Source organism: Microcaecilia unicolor, chromosome 1 (assembly GCF_901765095.1).
Source record: "Microcaecilia unicolor chromosome 1, aMicUni1.1, whole genome shotgun sequence".
Taxonomy (NCBI): Eukaryota; Metazoa; Chordata; class Amphibia; order Gymnophiona; family Siphonopidae; genus Microcaecilia; species Microcaecilia unicolor.
Window position 1 is genome coordinate 493,774,844 of NC_044031.1, and position 25,366 is coordinate 493,800,209.

The 25,366-nt window shown below is 42.7% G+C and overlaps 1 protein-coding gene across 1 annotated transcript in view; it reads left to right on the forward strand.

Annotated features, from left to right (window-relative positions):
* RP1 (RP1 axonemal microtubule associated) overlaps positions 1–25,366 on the forward strand; it is a 102,586-nt gene that overhangs the window by 63,789 nt on the left and 13,431 nt on the right. Inside the window, exons 2-3 of the mRNA XM_030189299.1 lie at positions 22,003–22,423; positions 22,463–22,662. Of these exons, the coding sequence (XP_030045159.1) occupies positions 22,015–22,423; positions 22,463–22,662 (609 nt within the window). The 5' untranslated portion in view covers positions 22,003–22,014. The remainder of the gene's footprint in view (positions 1–22,002; positions 22,424–22,462; positions 22,663–25,366) is intronic.

Below are 25,366 nucleotides of genomic sequence, written 5' to 3' on the forward strand. Positions count from 1 at the left end.
TGAAAACAGTAAATTGAAACCTAATAATAGAACTACCATGAAACATTATAAAAAACATACTGGAGGAGTGGCGTAGTGGTTAGCGTACCGGTCTTGTAATCCAGAGGGTCTTGTAATCCAGAGGTGGTGGGTTCAAATCCCACTGCTGCTTCTTGTGATCTTGGGCAAGTCACTTAACCCTTCACTGCCTCAGGTACAAACTTAGATAGTGAGCCCTCCTGGGACAGAGAAATATCCAGAACACCTGAATGTAACTCACCTTGAACTACTGCTGAAAAAGGTGTGAGCAAAATCTAAATAAATAACAGCACTGGAATTCAAATACTGGAGATATAATACAGTGTTAGCATAATACTGTTGATACATCTAATAAGAATGCATTAGAACATTTAATTAACATAGATATGGTGCTAAAGATTTTCTACAATGCGGCTTATCATGTAGCTGAGGGACCAAGAGCAGATATATGATGGGAACAAGATGTGTGGTACAGAGGGTATATGCTTTTTTTTCCCCCAAGTGTAGTTTTGGAAAATTGCTGCTCCTGCTGGATGCAGTGAGGCATTCACTGAACTCCTGCACATCTTTACACTTATTTTAAAAGAGCCTTTGTAAAACACTGGGGGAATTTTTCATATCCTGACCTGGATGTCTTACTTCTCTCTTTCTAAAACTGAATTCCACATTACTGTGTATTAGGAGTGTGCAACCCAATAATTTTTGTTTCATTTTGTTTTTCATGTCATTTATGGGAATTTTCATTGAGCAATATCATTAGTACTGTGCACGCTCCCCCCCCCCCCCCACAGACTCTATATATGCCACCCAGAATTGTGTGCTCAAATTGAAGTGTGAAACCAAGATATGAACGCAAATTGACTAATGAACATAATTAATATCAATAATTGGGAGCTAACAATCAATTAATGAATGACATTTATTAAAATGTGCAGGCACATCTGACTGTACGCTATTCTATAAGGCTTGCTGCCTAACTCTTACTAGCACATAACTCAAAAGGGGGCATAGCCATGGGTATGTCAGAGACATTCTGAAAGTTGCCTGTGGAATTATAGAATATGGCCTCAGTGCACCTAATTTGGAAACCAGCATTTACACCAGATTTCAGCAGGCCTACATCTGGCACCTAAAGTTAGGCACAGGAATCGGAGCTAAACACGCTTCTATAAAGGACATGCACCCTTTACAGAATTGCAGTTAGCGCTGATTTTTTTAGGTGCCAATTTCTAAGCAGCTCCAGTTCTTTGTAAAGAGCCATGAGATTAGGAATTGGTTATTGGACAGAAAACAGAGGGTAGGATTAAATGACCATTTCTCTCAGAGCATACTTCTCGATACCCTGTCCTCACTTGGATTCCAGGGCTCTGTCCTTTCCTGGTTCTCTTCCTACCTATCCCTCCGCACCTTTAGTGTTCACTCTGGTGGATCCTCTTCTACTTCTATCCCTCTGCCTCTTGGTCCCTCCTCTTTTCTATCTACACTTCTTCCCTTGGTTCATTAATCTCATCCCATGGCTTTTCCTACCATCTCTATGCTGATGACTCCCAAATCTACCTTTCTACCCTTGATATCTCACCTTGCATACAAACCAAAGTTTTAGCGTGCTTGTCTGACATTGCTGTCTGGATGTCTCAACACCACCTAAAATTAAATATGACCAAAACCGAGCTTCTCATTTTCCCCCCCAAACCCACCTCCCCACTCCCCCCGTTTTCTATTTCTGTTGATGGCTCTCTCATTCTCCCTGTCTCCTCAGCTCGAAACCTTGGGGTTATCTTTGACTCTTCTCTCTCCTTCTCTGCTCATATCCAGCAGATCGCCAAGACCTGTTGTTTCTTTCTTTACAACATCCGTAAAATCTGCCCCTTTCTTTCTGAGCACTCTACCAAAACCCTCATCCACACCCTTGTCACCTCTCGTTTGGACTACTGCAATCTGCTTCTTGCTGGCCTCCCACTTAGTCACCTCTCCCCTCTCCAGTCGGTTCAAAACTCTGCTGCCCGTCTCGTCTTCCGCCAGGGCCGCTTTACTCTACTACCCCTCTCCTCAAGTCGCTTCATTGGCTACCTATCCATTTTCGCATGCTGTTCAAACTTCTTCTACTAACCTATAAATGTACTCACTCTGCTGCTCCCCAGTATCTTTCCACACTCGTCCTTCCCTACACCCCTTCCCGTGCACTCCGTTCCCTGGATAAATCCTTGTTATCTGTTCCCTTCTCCGCTACTGCCAACTCCAGACTTTGCTCCTTCTGTCTTGCTGCACCCTATGCCTGGAATAGACTTCCTGAGCCCCTATCCTGCTTATAATCGAACGAGAAAAACGCCCAAGTTCCGACCTAAATCGGGAGATGGACGTTTATCTCACAAAAACGAATAACACGGTTTAATCGAAAGCCGAACTTAGACGTTTTCAACTGCACTCCATCGCGGAAGCGTACAAAGTTGATGGGGACATGTCAGAGGCGTGGTGAAGGCGGGAGTGGGGCATGGTTATCACCCGAACAGAGATGGGTGCCTTTCGCCGATAATGGAAAAAAAGTATGCGTTTGTAGCTAGAATTTAAGGCACTTTTCCTGGACCCTGTTTTTTCACGAATAAGGCCCCAAAAAGTGCCCTAAATGACCAGATTACCACCAGAGGGAATCGGGGATGACCTCCCCTGTGGTCACTAACCCCCTCCCACCACAAAAAAATGAAGTTTCACAACTTTTTATTTTCACCCTCAAATGTCATACCCACCAGCAGTATGCAGGTCCCTGGAGCAGTTGTTAGGGGGTGCAGTGGACTTCAGGCAGGTGGACCCAGGCCCATCCCCCCCTACCTGTTACAATTGTGCTGCTTAATGCTTAGTCGTCCAACCCCCCCCCCCCAAACCCACTGTACCCACATGTAGGTGCCCCCCTTCACCCCTTAGGGCTATAGTAATGGTGTAGACTTGTGGGCAGTGGGTTTTGAGGGGGATTTGGGGGGCTCAACACCCAAGGGAAGGGTGCTAGGCACCTGGGAGCTCTTTTACCTTTTTTTTTTGTTTTTGTAAAAGTGCCCCCTAGGGTGCCCGGTTGGTGTCCTGGCATGTGAGGGGGACCAGTGCACTACGAATCCTGGCCCCTCTCACGAACAAATGCCTTGGATTTATTCGTTTTTGAGCCGGGCGCTTTCATTTTCCATTATCGCTGAAAAGCAAAAATGCCCAGCTCACAAATTGTTGAATAAAACATGGACGTCTATTTTTTTCGAAAATACGGTTCGGTCCGCCCCTTCACGGACCCGTTCTCGGAGATAAACGCCCATGGAGATAGACGTTTTTGTTCGATTATGCCCCTCCACGTCTTGCCCCATCCTTGACCATCTTTAAGTCTAGATTGAAAACCCACCTCTTTAACATTGCTTTTGACTCGTAACCACTTGTATCCACTCGCCTCCACCTACCCTCCTCTCCTCTTTCCTCTACACATTAATTGATTTGTTTGCTTTATTTTTTGTCTACTAGATTGTAAGCTCTTTGAGCAGGGACTGTCTTTCTTCTATGTTTGTGCAGTGCTGCGTACGCTTTGTAGCACTATAGAAATGCTAAATAGTAGTAGTAGGGTGAATAGTGAAGTGCCACAGGGGTCTGTACTGGGACTGGTGCTATTTAACATATTTATAAATGATCTGTAAAACAGAATGAGTGAGATGATTAAATTTGCAGATGACACAAAATTATTCAAGGTTGTTAAAACACTTGTAGACTGTGAAAAATTGCAGGAAGACCTTAAGAAATTAGAAGACTAGGCATCCAAATGGCAGAAGAAATTTAATGTAGATAAATGCAAAGTGATGCACATTGGGAAGAATAATCCAAATCATAGTTACCTGATGCTAGGGTCCACCTTGGGAGTCAGCACCGAAGAAACAGATCTAGGTGTTATGAGCAGCAAAACTCACTAGGCTACATAACATTGGAACTTCAGTACACTGTTTTTTTTTTATTTCCTGCCTTCAGCTGAGATGCAGGGCATTTTTATATTGGACTAACACTATCATATGACCCCAGACGCAGGCACTGTGCGCTGAAACACGGCCTGTTTCAGGACTGGCCTACGTGGAGGGGCATAATCGAAGGAAAACGTCTATCTCCATGGGCGTTTATCTCCGAGAACGGGTCCGTGAAGGGGCGGACCGAACCGTATTTTCGAAAAAAATAGACGTCCATGTTTTATTCGACAATTTGTGAGCTGGGCGTTTTTGTTTTTCAGTGATAATGGAAAATGAAAGCGCCCAGCTCAAAAACGAATAAATCCAAGGCATTTGTTCATGGGAGGGGCCAGGATTCGTAGTGCACTGGTCCCCCTCACATGCCAGGACACCAACCGGGCACCCTAGGGGGCCCTTTTACAAAAACAAAAAAAAGGGTAAAAGAGCTCCCAGTGCCTAGCACCCTTCCCTTGTGTGTTGAGCCCCCCAAATCCCCCTCAAAATCCACTGTACACAAGTCTACACCATTACTATAGCCCTAAGGGGTGAAGGGGGGCACCTACATGTGGGTACAGTGGGTTTGGGGGGGTTGGACGACTAAGCATTAAGCAGCACAATTGTAACAGATAGGGGGGGATGGGCCTGGGTCCACCTGCCTGAAGTCCACTGCACCCCCTAACAACTGCTCCAGGGACCTGCATACTGTTGCCAGGGAGGTGGGTATGACATTTGAGGGTGAAAATAAAAAGTTGTGAAACATCATTTTTTGTGGTGGGAGGAGGTTAGTGACCACTGGGGGAGTCAGGGGAGGTCATCCCCGATTCCCTCTGGTGGTAATCTGGTCATTTAGGGCACTTTTTGGGGCCTTATTCGTGAAAAAACAGGGTCCAGGAAAAGTGCCCTAAATTCTAGCTACAAACGCATACTTTTTTTCCATTATCGGCGAAAGGCGCCCATTTCTGTTCGGGTGATAACCATGCCCCAGTCCCGCCTTCACCATGCCTCCGACACGCCCCCGTCAACTTTGTACGCTTCCGCGATGGAGTGCAGTTGAAAACGTCCAAGTTCGGCTTTCGATTATACCGCGTTATTCGTTTTTGTGAGATAAATGTCCATCTCCCGATTTAGGTCGGAACTTGGGCGTTTTTCTCGTTCGATTATAAGCAGGATTGTGAATTACCTGACATCTTAAAGTTGTGTTCAATATTTTGTTGCAGTTTCAGTGAACCAGGTTAGAATGACCCTTACTCATTTTCTACCCTTATTTTGAGATCCTTGCTGCTACAGATAAGCACAAGCAAAAGAGCAAAGGGGTAACATTTCATGGTAATCAAAGAAAATGGCAAAATTATAAGTGTCATCAAGGGTAGCACATTCAAAATAGCATATGTTTAGAAGGTTTAACTGGAAGGATGTAAGCAGACTGAGCTTAGTCAGAGAAACTTAACCCAAGCCCTTGCCTATAAAATGATAATTTCTTTTTCATCATGATAACAGTTTCCTTGTCTCATACCTTACAGAGCAGTTGAATCTTAAACAAAAAAAAGAGGTGGTGGAGGTCAAAAGAATTAAAAAATGTTGGATATACCATTATTATTAGTATGTGTCACAGGGTCACTGATAATAAGCACTATAGCAGATGCCTTTTAAAGGAATTGCTGTGGATTTAATTGATAAAAAGAACTACCCTTCCTAGGCGAGGGAGAGGGAAAGGAAGAAATCTTAGTTTGTCACAGAACCAAGATTCAGAAGAGATCTTGGGTGGATCCTCAGCTCTGCAGCTGACTGTGTATAACCACATGCAAGTCACCTTGTCTCCCTGTGCTTCAGTTTGTTCAGCTCCCACCTTCTGATATAATTTCCTGTTTCACGAAGGTGGGAGCTGGAGGATGGAAGGCCCCGGAGCAGGCCTGTGGGGGGATCTTCTTTGCAGCGAAAACAATGCCGGACTCACATGGGGGAAGGAGAGTCAGTGCTGGAGGGAGGGGGGGAGGGCTAGAGCTGAAGGGGACAGAGGCAATGCTGGAGGAAGGGAGGAAGGGCTGGAACTGAAGGGGACAGAGGCAGCGCTGGAGGGAGGACTGGAGCTGAAGGGGACAGAGGTAGCACTGGAGGGAAGGAGGTAGCTGAACGGGACAGAAGCAGCGCTGCAAGGAGGGAGCTGAATGGGACAGAGGCAGCGCGGGAGGGAAGGAGGGAGGGAGGGCTGGAGGTGAAGGCGACAGAGGAAGTGCTGGAGGGGGGAAAGAAAGGAGGATGAGATGCTGCATACGGATAGTATAGGGACACAGCGGGTACACTGCCAGACATGAGAGGGGGTATATGGATACAGAGGATGATGCTAGACATGGGGGAGAATAGGATCATAGAAGGGAGGTGCTGGACTTGGGGGGGGGGGCATAGGGACAGAAGAGAGATGGCTGGACAAAGGGGAGGGGATAAGGACATAGATTGGTAATAATGAATGTGGGGAGATGGCCACAGGGGAGATGCTGGAGAGAAAAGTATAGGGGACACAGAGAAGGGAGATTCTGAACATGAGGAAAGATAGGGACACAGAGATGGAGGATGGATGGTGAGCATGGAGAAAGAAGAAATGTCAGATGGGCAAGAGACCCTGGTGAGTGGGTTGAGAAGACAAAAGGAAACAAATTTGAAAAATAAAATGGCCAGACAACAAAATATATAAAAATTATATTTTCTATTTTGTGATTAGAATGTGACAGATTTGAAATGTGTATCCTGTCAGAGCTGGTGTTAGATGTGGCTAGGGCCCAGGGCAGAAATTTGGGAGGGGACCCCCAAAGCCTACTACCAGGCCATGCCTTCTTCAGCTTCCAGCAGGCTTAGGGCTCTCTCTGGCCAGGGGACAGTTGTCCTAGTTACAGTCCCCTAACACCAACCCTTGCATAGTAACATAGTAGATGACGGCAGAAAAAGACCTGCACGGTCCATCCAGTCTGCCCAACAAGATAAACTCATATGTGCTACTTTTTGTGTATACCTTACCTTGATTTGTATCTGTCATTTTCAGAGCACAGACCGTATAAGTCTGCCCAGCACTATCCCTGCCTCCCAACACTGGCTCTGGCACAGACCGTATAAGTCTGCCCAGCACTATCCCTGCCTCCCAACCACCAGCCCCGCCTCCCACCATCGGCTCTGCCACCCAATCTCAGCTAAGCTTCTGAGGATCCATTGCCTTGGAACAGGATTCCTTTATGTTTATCCCACGCATGTTTGAATTCCGTTACCGTTTTCCTCTCCACAACCTCCCATGGGAGAGCATTCCAAGCATCCACCACTCTCTCCGTGAAAAAATACTTCCTGACATTTTTCTTGAGTCTGCCCCCCTTCAATCTCCTTTCATGCCCTCTAGTTCTACCACCTTCCCATCTCCAGAAAAGGTTCGTTTGCGGATTAATACCTTTCAGATATTTGAACGTCGGTATCATATCACCCCTGTTTCTCCTTTCCTCCAGGCATGTACGATCTTTATATTTTGCACGGTATAGGAGGAAATGCATCTCTTTCCATTTCTTTGGTGTGGCTTCCTGGGGTTTTAGTTTAATATAGTTTATCATTTTTGGTCAGCTATTATGTATTTGGCATTTGTATTGTATGTGTGTGACCATGGTATTCTGTTAGCATGAATTTTCTACATAGCATTCAGCAGTATTTTGGCTTCTTCAGTTTTCCCATTAGTGGAAGGTATATTTATTAAGGGGAAGGGGAGACAAGGTTTTTTTTAAATTCTTGTTTTGTATTGGTTGTGATTTATAAAATGACAGTGGTACAGAATACTGTTTCTTTTTATAATAAAATGATCTAAATATAAAATCATAACTGTTTGAGGCTTCTGTGGATGGGATCAGACAGAGCTTGAGGGGACAGGGACAGAGCTCATGGGGTCAGGGTGGGGACAGGAACAAAGCTTGTGGGGACAGGATGGGGATAGAGTCCACAGGGATAGAGCAAGGACAGGGACAGAGATCGCGGGGAAAGGGCGAGGACAGGGACAGAGCTCACAGGGACAGGGTAGTGACAGCGACAGAGCTCGCGGGGATAGGGACAGAGCTCACAGGGATGGGGTGGGGATGGGGACAGAGTCCGCAGGGACAGGGCAAGGACAGGGACAGAGCTCACAGGGATGGTGACAAACTTTGTCCCCGCATCATTCTGTAAGGCAAACCTCTTCTCCTTCCTCAGACTCCCAGCTACCTATTGTGAAGACCAACCCCCCAGGCTCAACTGCCCGTACCTAGGAAACCAAGCAAGGCAAAGGAACCTCCCTATATTGATTAACCACCCACTCTTTTGGGGACATCCTTCCTCCTTTCCCCATATGCGGTGTCTTTTCTAAGGGACAAAACCTTATTTTAAAGTCCTCTTATAACATGAGATAGGTCAGTCATCAAGCACCTGAATCTTGCTAATGAGCTCTGCTCCCAGGTTACTGAGTATCTGCTCCTTCCTAACTCCAGCCCTACTGCCTGCTGGGAAATGCAGTGCAGAATTTTCAAAGAAACTTATGCTTTAACCTTCCCTTATACTTAAGGAGAAGAAGTTAACCCTAACTTTTATTCCTAACTTTCTCAAATGCTGACATTCTGTAAGAGCTGTTCTATAACTATGCACATATCTCGTCTTTTCACAGGTAGATGTGCACATGGGTAGTATCTGGGTGGAACATGGACAGGATTCACATGAATAGGTGGTTATTTTAGAAGCCCTATTCACAACTTGTGCATAAGCTGCCATTTAGATGTATATATTACAAGCACCTCTCAATTCTGATAGGTAGCCATGATATACATGTCAAAATTGCCAATATATGCATGTATCTTGATCTAATACTGAAAAATGTGTGAGCTAAATCCAAATACATAAATATATAAATATAAATAAATATGGCAAGTGGTGATTGCCTGAGCATATTTTGGGTGGGGCTAGGGCTGGGCTAAAATACACAGGTGCATTCTCCATTTCAGAAAGGGAATGCATGTTTATGTCCCCCAAAATCAATACTGGGATTTACACCTGTTCACAAGGGACATCTCGATTATATAAAGGTGTCCATGTTTTGCCATAGTCTACTGGAGCAATTAGGGGAGGTCATTTTGTCCCCTCCCCCTCCCCCCCAATTATATTGGGCTCTGTAACAGCTTGGGGAAACATGTGTATGTGTTTAAAATGGCAGACGTACACATTTTATTATTTTTATTTATTTACTACCTTTTTGAAGGAATTCACTGAAGGCGGTGCACAGCAAAAATAGGTCATACATAAGCAGCAGATAATTACAGCAGTAAAAATATTCAAACAAAGTATGCTACATTACAAATGTCAACCCAATATGAAATAAAACATTTTCATAGACGGCATAGGATATAAGCAAAGATGGAACATATAGATAGATAAGATAGAGTAACAGGAGTTAAAAAAAATAAGAGGACTAATTAAAAAAAAGTTGCAAATGAGGTCAAAAAGGTGCTTGAACATTATCTTAGCTAGAGTAAGAGTGGATAAACATGTCCTGCTATAGTAGTATACATTTATCTGCTAAACTTAGCTGGTCAGTGCTGAATATTACTACTATTACTACTACTTATCATTTCTATAGCGCTACTAGATATACGCAGCACTGTACACTGGACATGAAGAAACAGACCCTGCGCAACAGAGCTTACAATCTAATTAGGACAGACAGAACAAATAAGGGATAAGGGAAATACAAAGGTGGGAATGATAAAACATACATGGGTACTGAACAAGTGAGAAAGGGTTAGGAGTTAAAAGCAGCATCAAAAAGGTGGGCTTTTAGATTAGATTTGAAGACGGCCAGAGATGGAGCTTGACGTACTGGCTCAGGAAGTCTATTCCAGCCATATGGTGCAGCAAGATAAAAGGAAAGGAGTCTGGAGTTAGCAGTGGAGGAGAAGGGTGCAGCCAGTTATCATGTGATATAGCTGATTAACTTTTCAGCGCTGACCGTAAATATTCAGCAGAGATAACTGGTTATCTTGCGCCTTATATTTAGTTTTGTTGTGCAAATGGATCTCCAAATAAAGTATATACACAGCCAGAATCTGTATAGGTTGCCCAAAGATGGGTATAAAAATCTGGGTGTGGATCGCAGATCTTCTTGTAAATTAATTAGCTTTGGCAGGCGTAAATGTTTGTGACCAAAGTTATATTCTGAAATATCAAGGTACACCTGTTTGTGCTAGAACATACACTTGTATGTTGAGTGTTGACCCTATTGATAGATCCTTTTTAAAATGCTAGCAGAAATTGACACCTGGCTATCTCAATTTCGATTTGTGCATTCTTTCTAAAATCTGCCTTGTAACTTATAGAATACTGTAAATAAGAACAGAAGAACATAAGAGTAGCCATACTGGGTCAGACCAATGGTCCATCTAGCCCAGTATCCTGTTTTCCAAACAGTGGCCAAGCCAGGTCACCAGTACCTGAGAGAAACCCAAATTGTGACAACACTCCATACTATAAATCCTACGCCAAGCAGTTGCTTCCCATGTCTGTCTCAATAGCAGACTATGGACTTTTCCTCCAGGAACTTGTCCAAACCTTTTTTAAACCCAGATACACTAACCACTGTTACCACATCCTCCAGCAAATAGTTCCAGAGCATATCAACAGCACTTAGGCACAAATGTTTACATCAGATCTATGGCTGCAATAATTGTTTACACCTAAATTATAGATACATATCTAACAATTTACAATAATGTTCTATGGATGAATGGAACATGTTCCAATTAGGTGTCCTCTTGACACCTATATTGAGGTGCACTGTTATATTATACAAGTTCTTGTAACCCGCCTATACCTGTTCATTTCAAGGACAGATCACAATAAACAAGAGCTGGACCAATCAGTCCAGGAACTACAAATAATATTAAACTTAAAAAATCTCACCTTACCAAACCGTGAACTAAACATTAGATAAACCTGCCTTACAAAACTGGATACAAGACCTCAAAGACATTGGGAGCTGGTTCCAGAGGTTAGCTAACTGGTATTGAATAGACAAAGTAAGATGTATGATAGATTTTAAATTTTTATACATTGGAAATCTAAGTTGAAAAAGATTCTGAGAATTATATCTAGATGAAGATCCTTGTTTTTTTGAACTGTATTATCTCAGCAACTGTTATAGAATTACCATCATAGTCTATATATGTGTTGGTCGAACACTGACACCTTTATATAGCGTATTTTCACATATATAACCCACATTTTTTTGCAAGAGGTGTGGGGTATACAGAAGTGCGGGTTATACTCAGATTTATTTATAAAATCAGTGCTTTTCAATAGGAGTAATATACAATTTTACATTTTATTGCAATAAAGGCAAGGTATACAGTACATAGGTGCGGGGCATGTACAAAATGTGCTTTCTTCTGTGGGATATACACAGGTGTGGGGTACACATGCGTGCAGGTTATATATTCAAAAATACAATATATTTCAGTAGAAACAATCAAAGCAGTTAACATTTTAAATTAAGTTCAGAAAGAGAAGGAACTACAATGTCAGATAAGAAAGTAAAAATAGAGAGCAGAGGAAACAGAAGATGAAGGGGCAGAGAGACTATTTCCTGTACTGGCACCTACTGCACCAACAAGCACCAGAAAGGTAATGAAAACAGGTGGACATTCAGGTAGGAGGGCTCAGATCACAACGAAAATGGAAGAGAATTCCAGTGAAGGGGAAATACAGAAGGAGGCACCTAGCCTTGTTAATTCGAGCTGGGAGCGAAAGACCAAGGGGGTTGAAAGTGTTTGGACACAGACCGGAGGGCTCAAGAAGGAATGTAGGGAATAATCAGAGAGGCCAGATAGGAGGGAGACAGTATGAAAAATTCTGTGATATCATTAAGATTTTATGCTGAATTCTAAAGGGGAATAGGGAGCCAGCGATATTGAACTAGAAGTTGGGTGATGCAGTCAAAATGGCAGCTGTGAGAAACTGTAGTCTCATGAAAAGAGGAGAGGAGAGGCCAGTGTAATTACTGTTGCAATAGTCTCGATTTGAGAAGCAACAATGGCATACAACAACATATATGACATAGGACCAGGAAAATAGACTTGACCACAGAAGCAACTTGGGCATCAAAAACCAATGTGCATTCAAGGACAACACCTAAATATTTGAAGGATTTCACTAAGGTCAGTGGTGTTATTTGCAGGATAGGAGCAAGAGTTGGTTTCAATGGTTGACTAATGATCCATGAAGTATTGGATTTGAAAGGGTTGAGGAGAAGGTGATGTAAGCGCAACTAGGTGTCAACAAAATCAAGTCATGACTAAAGTGCGGGCAGATCAAGCTTGTGAGGATCATAGAAAAAGACAGAAGAATGTCATTTAGCATAGAAGCAGGCAGAGACTGAAAAATCTGAGAAATGAGTTTATCTTGTTGGGCAGACTGGATGGACCGTACAGGTCTTTATCTGCCGCCATTTACTATGTTACTATGTTAGAATTAAAGGAGAAGGACAATGTGACAATGGAACTATGATTAGAAAGATAAACCAGTGGAAAACAGTACCTGTGATCCCAATGGAAGAAAGCTGGAAAGGAAGAGGTCATGATTTATGAGGTCAAATGCAGTTAGATCAAGGAAGACCACAAGGGCTGCATTGCCACTGTCAAATACAGCATGAAGGTCATTTAGCAATGATACCCACATGTGGGCCAATATTCAGTGGGTGGCAATCAGTGTTTTTTTTGTCCACCACCAGCTGTATTCCCAGATATTTATTTCCAGGCCATGTCCAGGCACCAGCACTGGATATCCGATAGTAGTTTGGCTACTAAAGCTTATGTGGTTAAGTGCAATATTCAGCCCTTGTGAGTCATTATTCAGCCTGCAGTGGTTAGCATTTTTGGAAATGCTGACTGCCACAGGCAGATTTAGGATCCAATATTCAGCCTTGGGTCATATTGATTACTAGTGCTAAATATCTAGGTCTTCAGTGGATCCTGTAAGTTATCTGGGCACTAAAGATAGGACCCAAAGTGGTGAACTGGATTAGGAACTGGTTGACGGACAGGCGCCAGAGGGTGGTGGTGAATGGAGTTCGCTCGGAGAAGGGAAAGGTGAGTAGTGGAGTGCCTCAGGGATCGGTGCTGGGGCCGATTCTGTTCAATATATTTGTGAGTGACATTGCCGAAGGGTTAGAAGGTAAAGTTTGCCTATTTGCGGATGATACTAAGATTTGTAACACAGTGGACACCCCGGAGGGAGTGGAAAACATGAAAAAGGATCTGAAAAAGCTAGAAGAATGGTCTAAGGTTTGGCAATTAAAATTCAATGCAAAGTGATGCACTTAGGGAGTAGAAATCCAAGAGAGGCGTATGTGTTAGGCGGTGAGAGTCTGCTAGGTACGGATGGGGAGAGGGATCTTGGGGTGATAGTATCTGAGGATCTGAAGGCGATGAAACAGTGTGACAAGGCGGTGGCCGTAGCTAGAAGGTTACTAGGCTGTATAGAGAGAGGTGTGACCATCAGAAGAAAAGAGGTGTTGATGCCCCTGTACAAGTCGTTGGTGAGGCCCCACCTGGAGTATTGTGTTCAGTTTTGGAGGCCGTATCTTGCTAAGGATGTAAAAAGAATTGAAGCGGTGCAAAGAAAAGCTACGAGGATGGTATGGGATTTGCGTTACAAGACGTATGAGGAGAGACTTGCTGACCTCAACATGTATACCCTGGAGGAAAGGAGAAACAGGGGTGATATGATACAGACGTTCAAATATTTGAAAGGTATTAATCCGCAAACAAACCCTTTCCGGAGATGGGAAGGCGGTAGAACGAGAGGGCATGAAATGAGATTGAAGGGGGGCAGAATCAAGAAGAATGTCAGGAAGTATTTTTTCACGGAGAGGGTGGTGGATGCTTGGAATGCCCTCCCGCGGGAGGTGGTGGAGATGAAAACAGTAACGGAATTCAAACATGCGTGGGATAAAAATAAAGGAATCCTGTGCAGAAGGAAGGGATCCTCAGGAGCTTAGTCTAGAATGGGTGGCAGAGCTGGTGGTTGGGAGGCGGGGCTAGTGCTGGGCAGACTTATACGGTCTGTGCCGGGGCTGGTGGTTGGGAGGCGGGACTAGTGCTGGGCAGACTTATATGGTCTGTGCCGGGGCTGGTGGTTGGGCGGCGGGGATAGTGCTGGGCAGACTTATATGGTCTGTGCCAGAGCCGGTGGTGGGAGGCAGGGATAGTGCTGGGCAGACTTATACGGTCTGTGCCAGAGCTGGTGGTGGGAGGCCGGACTGGTAGTTGGGAGGCGGGGATAGTGCTGGGCGGACTTATACGGTCTGTGCCCTGAAGCGGACAGTACAAATAAAAAAGTAGCACATATGAATTTATCTTGTTGGGCAGACTGGATGGACCGTGCAGGTCTTTTTCTGCCGTCATCTACTATGTTACTATGAAGATATTCAGTCCTGGTATCCGATAGTTTTCTGGAAGGGTTAGGGCATCTCTTGATGCAATTGTACTTATCTGGATAGTTATTTGGGCACCACATGGAATATCAGCGGTGCCCAGAAAATTCCATGACTGTCTAGACCCTATCCCAGACCACCCCAGCACTGACCCGATAGCATAGCAACACTCTGTTCTAATATTGAGAGGCTCTCTCCAATTAAGTGCTGCTCCCTTCCGATGGAGGTGGTAGAGATAAAAATGGTGACAGAATTCAAAATGGCGTGGCATGAACACAGAGGATCTCTAATTAGAAAACTGATGGTATTAAAAAACCAAACAAACAGAAAACCTTAAATGGCTGCATGTATGTGGATGTGTCGAGTGATGCTTAGATGGCGACTCTGACTGTGGTGAACTAGGGCCTGTGCCGGGCAGACTTGTACGGTCTATGTCTCGTATATGGCAATTCGGTTTAGTATGGGCTGTAAAGTGTCTGGATTCTGAGGGCAGTACTGGGCAGACTTTTTTGGTCTGTGTCCCGCAAATGACAAGATGGATAGGCTGGAGTGGGCTTCAATGGCAACTCCAGTAGTTGGAACATAAGGACAGGGCCAAGCGGACTTCTATGGTCTATGTCCCAGAAATACCAAAGAAAGGCCATGATAAAGTATTTGACATCACATTCATTGTTGATTTAACCATGAATTGATAGTGAGTGTGACAGCTGGGCAGACTGGATGGACCATTCAGATCTTTGTCTGCCGTCACTTACACACATTACACACGTGCCTCCCTCAAAACTCAAAATTCCCTTGCCCCCTTTATTGGACAGATAATTTAGACAATCACTGCATTACACTTCTGAAATTATATGTAGATGCTCTAATATTTTATAGGCTGTGATACTTTTATAGGACAAACAAAAAATGATGTTGCAGTACATGAGGTTTTGAGACCACTTAGCTCCCGTCTTTGGACACATTGCTGTTTGATTAGACTAATTAAAGATACTGCAATCTATAAAAATGGCAGATTTCTCTAGTGGTAATATGACTACTAGAATTGTCTGTATTCAAATCTGTTACATGCCTGCAGCTAATATTGTAAATGCAAATCTCTTGTAATACAGATTAGAGAAAGATGCTTTGAAATCAGATTACATTTCTAGCAGCAATTATACTGAGCAATTGCCATCTGGTGATATGTCATGCCGTTTTATTTCAGAGAAGAGAGATGAGCTTTGGCTTGAAGTCTAAAGTGGGCAGGGTCTGAGAAATGAATTGACCACTGATTCTTGTGACTTTACCTAAATTGCGTTGCCTCTGTTTTTACAAAAGTATTCTGGAAACATTAACACCATCTTGCTCTTGCCGATGGTGGAAAGATTTAATTTTTTGTAAGTCTTGCTGGGGAATACACTACACGACAGCTAGTGCATGGGTTATTAATGCATATTAGTTGTCATGATTGCTGATAGCACAGGTGCACTTATCGCCACATCAGGAGGAGGCAGTAAATACAGCTGCATTACCGGCAATCCAGTAGTACAGCTGCTGTCAAGAGATCTGCAATGGTACTTCTCCTTCTGCACATCCAATGTCCTTGCCAATAACCCCTCAGTCTGATCCTCCCTTCAAGGCAGATCATCGTCTCTCCAACATTCTTTCAAGCTGATCCACCCCTGAAGTGCCAAAGCCTACCCCCACGATACTTGCCTCTGATCTGATCACCCCCCATATGCCAAACCCACCACTGGAGGTAAAAATCACACCCTCCTGGGCATTAGGACCTTCCCTCCCAGAACCTGGCCCTATCCCCACCCCCGCTAACACTCCCAGTTCTTACCTAGGGATCACTATTGAAGGAGTGGCCTAATGGTTAGTGCAGCGGGCTTCGATCCTGGCAACCTGAGTTTAATTCCCACTGCAGCTCCGTGTGACCTTGGGCAAGTTACTTAACCCTCCATTGCTCCAGGTACAAAAACTTAGATTGTGAGCCCTCTAGGAACAGAGAAAGTATCTGCATACATCTAGTAGTGCTATAGAAATTATTACTATTATTAGTTGTAGTAGTAAGTTTGAGCCGTCCAAAAAAAACAAAGATATTTAATGCCGATCACCAGAAACAGCCTGGCATTGAATATCCAGAGTCAGAGCTGATCACAGCATTATGAGGGCTGCCTCCCATGGTGTGAATATCGAGCCCATAGTACATAAATGCAAATAGGGCATTCACATGGGTAGAGCATAGTCAGTGCTACCTTATGTGTGCAGCAACTTATAGAATACTGTAAGTTACGTGCACCCTTGTTGAATGTGGATGTCCACAGTTACACCAGGTCATCAGTATTGGGTTACAATAGTATTCTACAATAGAATCTAGGTGTCCAGAAGTCATTATAAAATAGGCTGTTTTCACATGGTATTGGGGTGCCTGAAAGGAAGTGTCCACTTATAGAATTGCCTTCTTGCTGAATGGCAATGCTCTGTCTGTGAGGTAACTGTATGAGAAGATGCTAGGAATGCCCTCAGCAGTTACCAAGAAGTAATTTGGGCACTTACTCCTGGATTATTTATTTATTTAAAACATTTCCAAACTGTGCTATCAAATTGTCCTAGGCAGTGTACATCTGGAACATACACAGTGAAAGACACAAAACACATAGCAGAATAAACACAACTACAACAAAGAATCACTAAATGAACACATATTTTTATTTAGTAGGCATATTTTTTGTGCCCTTGGCCTAAACCTGACCCAGAAGCACACTATGGAAGCTTAAATCATTTATCGGGTATAGTGCTTTGAAAATTGCTCCATAAATAACAATCCAACCTTGTTGGTGAAGCATTTAAAACTGCTTAGCTCTTTCAAGGACTTTATTGCTTGTTCCTCTTCACAAATCTTGTCCTTTCAGCACCCACATTTTTTCCCCACCATTTCAGACTGTTCTCTGGTTGAACTGTTTTGATGTGGTTCTTTAATTACTGACTTGTACCATCTAAATGTAGGTAATATGGAGTTCTGACTTGCCTATTTCTGAGTGTCACTTGGCTCTTCTCTTTGTCAGAGACCCAATGATAATGCTGCTGACTGAATCCAGATTTTCAGGGTAGGGTTAATCCAGTCCTGGGTTTACCCCATTGAATGCAGGGACTTGTAGTTCTGATTTCTCCATTGCATTCCCTAAGAAAAGAAGGACTACAAGCCCCAGCATGCACTGGAGTAAACCCAGGACTGCATCAACCTTGTTCTGCGAATCTGGATCCAGCCAGTCTTATCCAATGAACCTTTTCCCACTGTTTCTAGAATTGCCTTCTGTAGTGTGGGAAATTCAGCCTCATACATTCTCTGCCCAAGGTACCTAGGATGAATATATTGTAACCAGTCACACTAGTTGCTCTATCACTACAGGGAGATCCTGGAGGAATCTCAGGATGGGACTGGAATACTGAGAGGGAAAGCCCAGACAGGTATCCCACAGAGGGGAAGGGATTGTAAAGCCACAGTAAACTCAAGCCTAACCCTTATGCCTCTATTCAGGAAATCTAGACTGCCCCAATTTGACTGACTGTACACTTGTCCTTTAGATTGTAAGCTCCTTGAGCAGGGACTGTCCTTCTCTGTTAAACTGTACAGCGCTGCGTAACCCTCGTAGCGCTTTAGAAATGTTAAGTAGTAGTAGTAATAGGGAGAAACCACCTGAAATCTTATCTAGGAATGGGAGATGATTAGAAAAAAAAAAAAACAATAGAAAAGATGCCTACCTGAAGAAGCAGCAGCCAGATTCTAGATAAACTCCTAGGAAAGGAAATGTTGGGGGCAAAACAGCTGCAAGAAAGTCCAAAGGAACCAACAAGGGAAGGAGACCCCAGGAATTCTGGGAAATGTAGTTCTCTCAATTCCACCAACTGGGGAGCTAGGCCCAGAACTAGGGACAGGAATATGACCAAAAACCTTCAGAATTTACAAGCCCAGCAAGGGAATATATATATAGCAAGCAGTCTAGAAGTGAAGAGAAAAGAAAGCCTTCAGTGCTAGCAAACAGGAGTGTATGGACTTCAAATCCCAAAGTTAGAGGTCCCTAATGGAGCTACAATACCCAGGGAAAAGAATCTAAAGCAAAGACAAAGGAAGAATTACACTGTGAGATTTTAACATAAGGGCAAGCCCTGGAAAAGCTATAACTTAGCATGTCTTCATGCTAAAAAGCAGGATTTCAATACCATTATTAAGACAGCACCCTCTGAATCAGAACAGTTGTTTTCTATAGTGAGACGTTTGATATCTGACCCTGGTTCTACCAGAAACATCAAAGAGTCTTCTTTATCTAGCCAAGATTTTTACTGTTGGATTTGCTTCCAAAATTGCAAATGTAACAAGTCAGCTCAACGACCAATCGAGAAAGTAGAAACAGCATGTCCCTCATCAACAGAAGGGTTGTGGACTATCTTTCAGCCAAGTTGTAAAAACATTTTACAGAGTAAATAATACTTTTTGTTCACTTGATACTTGTCACTTCTCTATTCTTGAACCAATGAAAAGTGGAATTGGTAGTATATTCAGGTATATTATTTATTTGTCCTTGCAGGAAGGACGTATGCTGATCAGTTCTTAAAAATCAGTCTCTAGTCCCAGATGTAGTTGTGAATTGCTTCCTTTTCTTGGGAAGATTATTGAAAAATTAGTTTATGAACAACTTCTACATTTTCTGGTAAAAACATGAAATCCTGAATGCCAACCAGTTCGGGTTTTAGGTCTTTACATGACACAGAAACACAACCAAACTCTGTAAGCCACATTGAGCCTGCAAATAGGTGGGGAAATGTGGGATACAAATGCAATAAATAATAAATACTCATTTCTATACTTGAAACCGTAAGAAAGGACTTTGACAAAAGAAGATATATCTTCAGCCTTTGATACAATAGATCATACTATTAACAATTAACAAGGAAGCAAATACTGCTTTCTGTCAAATTCTGTTTTATCTTAGCATGTTCCTCAGGGGGTCTCACATTTTTCTACTACTTCTCTGTATACTGCTGAATTGTTTTCAATTAAAATATAGATTGTAATCAGATGATATTCAGTTTCTACTAGAAACTGACAACTCAGTAGATGAAACTTTTAAGATGCTTACTCTCTGCCTGAATGAAATAAATCAATGGTTGTGAGGTAATCATTTAAAACTTGACATGGCAAAAAACAGCAGATAAAAGACCTGTACAGTCCATCCAGTCTGCCCAACAAAATAAACTCAGTATAAGGTAAGATATTATACTATATATGTATGCGCATACTTGACCTTGATTTGTCCTTACCATTTTCAGGGCACAGACCTTAGGAGTCTGCCTGGATCTGGCCTTCGGTTTCCATTATCGGTGAAAAATGAAACCGCCCAGCTCAAATCCGCACAAATCTGATGCATTTGGCTGGCACAAACTGTATTATCGGAAAAAAGATGAACGACCTTTTTTTTTTTGAAAATACGGTTTGTCCCGCCCCTTCACGTACCCGATCTCGGAGATAGACGCCCATGGAGATGGGCGTTCGTGTTCGATTATGCCCCTCCATGCGTCTTCTTGTTTACTAGTGTTTTTAGCATGCACTAAAATTTACTGTGCGCTAACGCTGGAGATACCCATATATATTCCTATGGGTGTCTCTAGCATTAGCGTGCACTAATTTTTAGCTTGTGATAAAATGATAGCGCACCTACAGCACGGCTTAGTAAACAGGGCCCTTAGGCATGTACATTTACACTAACTGTGGCTTAAAGAACAGCCCTTTTTTTCAATACCAGATTTTTTGGTGCCATAAAAAGAATCAACCTTGACTGGTTAAACAACCATAAACCTGTGCGGTAAGTAGCTGGCTTGCTTCAACCAATGCATTGCAAAGCTTGAGCTATATGCAGTGCCGATTAGCTTTGATACAAGATTAAGCTAATTGATGCTGATGTTTGTAGTCTGGCAGTTTCAGATTAACAGTAGCAGGGATCTCTTTCCTCAGCATTGCCGACCCTAAGAAATTATATTCATTGAAATCTGCAACAACAGACTTGCAAACCTTTTTATTTACCTGGAATGCAATGTCAGGTAAGTTTGAAAAAAAAGAAAAATATTCCGTAGGTAATTTATGAGTGGCATGAGTGGACTTAGAACTGATTATTTTCCCTGGGATGGCAATTCTGTAGCTTTATTTTCCCTTTCCCTTTCATTTAGTGTTCTTCAGATATGAGACTTCAGCCAGGACTCTGATATCTCTATCACGAGAAAGCACAATCAGTGTGTATTTCTGAAAATGGGCAGTTGCAGTAATCTGAACAGACAGGTTAGAAAGAGGGATGAAAACTGTTTTGTTTCTATGGGATAATGGCTTATTCCGAGCAGTAGCTATTTAGAGTTCTGGATATCATGTAATTGGTAAGGATATCAGCTAATATCTGGTTCATTTGAAATACAGCCCTCAAACCAACGATCGTCTTACTCTCGGTTTTCTGCAGTTTAAAAATAATTTTTTTCCACAAAATGAAAATCCAAAATGGCATTTTTTTCAATTCCCTTCTTTGTTATTGCATACTGCAACTGAAAGCTAGCACTGCAAAAAAAAAAAAAAATCAGGTCAAAATATAAAATAGTAACCTTTTTTTTCCTTCTCTAATATAAAATGAAAACATGTTATAGGCAGTTATGCAGGTCAGAAAGTCCTCTTGAATATTGGCCTGAAGGTCTTCTTCTCTTGATGTAAAACATCAATATGTCCTTTGATCTTAAAAATCTAGCATGACAACAAACTCTTAAATTTTGTCTATATAAATCAAAACATAGCAGAAGTTAAACATTTTCTGTGGGAGTCTATTTTATACATATATGTGCTGCCTTTATAAAATAAGTGCTTTTAAAATTTTGTATAGGCACCCAGTTGTAAAATTACCTTGAATTCAGAAAGTTACCCCCAGAATAAACATGATGGCAGAAGTCGTCTAAATATAGAAAAACCACCTAAACTCACCAAGCACATGGAAAGAAATGAGCACAAATGCTTGTAGTCTAGATAAAATGGTTCAAGACTTGATTAAATATTTTGACACCCACCAGACAGGACTTAACAAAGATCTGGGTTTTCTAGCCCATTATAAACCAAGAAATTTCACCGCTTTGTCACCCTCTGATCACCATGCATATCTCCCTGTCCCCCATCCTCTCCGCCCTCTCTGTTTCTCACCTAGCCCACCCCTCCCTCATCCTTTCAGACCATCATTGAAATACTTTGATGTTTCACTTATATATGCTGTTACTTATCAAAATTTGCTTATTTCTGATTTGATGAAGAAGGGCTACCTTCGAAAGCTAATCAAAAAAATGTATTGTTAGTACAATAAAAAAAGGTATCATCTTATTTCCTTTTCTCTGTTTTATTTTATTCTATTTCTATTGACTGCTTTTAGAAGTGGACTAACACGGCTACCACATCTCTCTACTCTATAATTTTCTAGAAAATAAGTTGCTTTTCTCTTTGGTTGAAGGAAATTTTTTGATATTTCTCTCTTCTTTTTTTTTTAGAGTGCAGTAAAAATGAGTGAAACTACTTCATCAAATTTTTCCATGGCTCAGCCAAACTTCTCGGGGAGTTACTATTTTCCATCATCACGTCCCTCCAATCTAACAGATCCTGTTGCAGCTAAGCGGATCTCTTTCTACAAAAGTGGTGACCCACGTTTTCATGGGGTCAAGATGGTGATCACTAAACGTTCCTTTAAAACATTTGATGCGCTGCTAGACAACTTGTCAAAGAAAGTACCATTGCCTTTTGGAGTAAGGAATATAACTACACCAAGAGGGGCACACCACATTACCAATCTGGATGAGCTTGAAGATGGTGGATCCTACATTTGTTCTCAGCAAAGGAAGATTAGGCCTATTAACCTTGAGCAGGCTAGCAAAAAACCATTAATGTGGAAGAGTAGCAGACCTCTGAGTGTTCGTCATCGTCGTAGAGTGCCATTAGCCAAACGGAATGAAGTCAATCCTTTTCATCAGGGGAGCACTGTAGCAAGAAGAGTTTCTAAAAAATTGGTTGTTTTCAAAAACGGGGATGTTGGAGTAAAACATACTGTGGTTTGGAACTTGAAGACTATGCAGAACTTTAATGCTTTTCTGGATCACGTCACTGAAGTTATGGAGTATCCTGTTATAAACTTATATACCACAGATGGCAGAAAGGTAAGATTCAATAATTTTTGAAACCGTAATCATATTATACATGCGTAAATACCAGCACATACATTTGTGTACCATGTGCACGTGTAAAACCTGATTATAGAAAGCTAGTTTTTTTCACATGTATATCTGCACCATCTGTAGATCGAAAGAAGGCATAATTTGGACATTATTCATTGTGACTAAAATCTACATGTGTATCCCCTGTTACACATAGAGCCAAATTCTATAAATGGCACCTGAAAAATCTGCGCTGAAATTCCACATGGTTAGCATGAATGTATAAGCGATGCCTAAAGTTATGCGTAGTTTATATAATACACTCACGCACCGTTCTTGCAACACCCATTTAGGCCACCTAAAACCAGGCCTAAATAACTGTGCCCAAGTTAGGAACAGATTGAGTGTATTCTGTAATAGTGCACTTAGATGTTTAAAACACCTATAACCCGCCCATTCCACATCCACGGTCATGTCCCCTTTTTGACTGCATGCATGAGAATTTACGTGCACTGCATGATAGGATATACCTAGAAAGCTGTGTGCCAAAATTCTAATTAAAGTTAATTAGTGCAGCTAATTGGTCGTTAAGTAAAATAATTGGAACTGATTGGTTTGTTAATCAGCTAAGTTGTGCGTGCAATTTAGCCATGTGGCCAAATTAACGCGCACAAATTAAAGACGCCATATATAGAATTTGGGGGATAGGGAATAGATGAATGGGGGACACCTCACACGTCACGATTTACACATCTGATGTTTCACAGGTATTTCAACAGTGCACAAAGGAGGCAATTCTACCACAGAGCACCTCCAGTTAAACACTCCTGTAAAGCACAATGGGAGCATATTCTGTTATGACACCTGGAGGGGCATAATCAAACACGAACGCCCAACTCCATGGGCGTCTATCTCCGAGAACGGGTACGTGAAGGGGCGGGACAAACCATATTGTCGGAAAAAATGGGCGTCCATCTTTTTTCCGATAATACAGTTTGTGCCAGCCAAATGCATCGGATTTGTGCGGATTTGAGCTGGGCGGTTTCGTTTTTCAGTGATAATGGAAACTGAAGGCGTCCAGCTCCAAAACAACCAAATCCAAGGCATTGGGTCGTGGGAGGGGCCAGGATTCGTAGTGCACTGGTCCCCCTCACATGCCAGGACACCAACCAGGCACCCTAGGGGGCACTTGTAACAATTAAAAAAAAAGTTAACTACCTCTGAAGTCCATAGCTCCCTTCCCTTGGGTGCTGAGCCCCTCAAATCCCCCCCAAACCCACTGCCCACAACTCTACACCATTACCATAGCACTTATGGCTGAAGGGGGGCACCTAGATGTGGGTACAGTGGGTTTTGGGGGCGGTTTGGAGGGCTCCCATTTACCACCACAAGTATAACAGGTAGGGGAGGATGAGCCTGGGTCCGCCTGCCTGACGTCCATTGCACCCACTAACAACTGCTCCAGGGACCTGCATACTGCTGTGGTGGAGCTGGGTATGACATTTGAGGCTGGCATACAGGCTGGAAAAAAAGTTTTTAAAGTTGTTTTTTTGGGGTGGGAGGGGGTTAGTGACCACTGGTGGAGTCAGGGGTGGTCATCCCCGATTCCCTCCGGTGGTCATCTGGTCATTTAGGGCACTTTTTTGGGACTTGTTTGTGAAAAAAAGGGTCCAAAAAAGTGACCCAAATTCACGCTAAAAACGCCTTTCTTTTTTCGATTATCAGCCAAGGACGCCCATCTCTCCTTGGCTGATAAACACGCCCCAGTCCCACCTTCACCACGCCTCCGATGCACCCCCGTCAACTTTGGCCATTTCCGCGACAGATTGCAGTTGAAGACGCCCAAAATCGGCTTTCGATTATACCGATTTGGGCACCCACGGGAGAAAGACACCCATCTTCCGATTTGGGTCGAAATATGGGCGTCTTTCGCTTTCGAAAATAAGGCGGCTGGGCATCCAAATGTCTTTCTAGAATACTAGCATAAACCTGTACCGACACCCCTAAAATATACGCAACTGTATAACTACGGCCACATAAATGTGGAAAGGACACACACAACTTGTAGTATTTTGTAAGTTACATTTATAACTGGAGCTCTGCTCATGTCATGCTTAGGCTTCCCCAATGTGTACACCCCCCTTGTAGTTAGGTGTTATGGCACTTGTATGTACCATCATAGGATAGTGCTTAGGGTTCATATGTGCATAAGTGCTCAGTTTCTCTGCATTTACATGGAAGGGATGTGTAACCACAGGCTGTAGTACTTATTGTTCCTGATTCTCTACAATGTGCACATGCTCTAATATCCAGGCAGTGTAACCTTGCACATCAGTGTTCACACAAGAACACCATACTTTTCTGAAAATCACTTTATTGAAATAAATGTAGCTATTTTACTTATAGTTGTAGTAGATTTTCAGAGGCTTATTGCCCTAAGACAAGAGCAGTGCATAAGTATTGCCATACTGGGACAGACCAAAGGTCCATCAAGCCCTGCATCCTGTTTTCAACAGTGGCCAATCCGGGTCACAAGTACCTGGCAAGATCACAAAACAGTACAATACATTTTATGATGCTTATCCTAGAAATAAGCAGTGGATTTTCCCCAAGTCCGTTTTAATAATGGCTTATGGAAGTTATCCAAACCTTTTCTAAACCCTGCTAAGCTAACTGCTTTTGCTACATTCTCTGGCAACGAATTCCA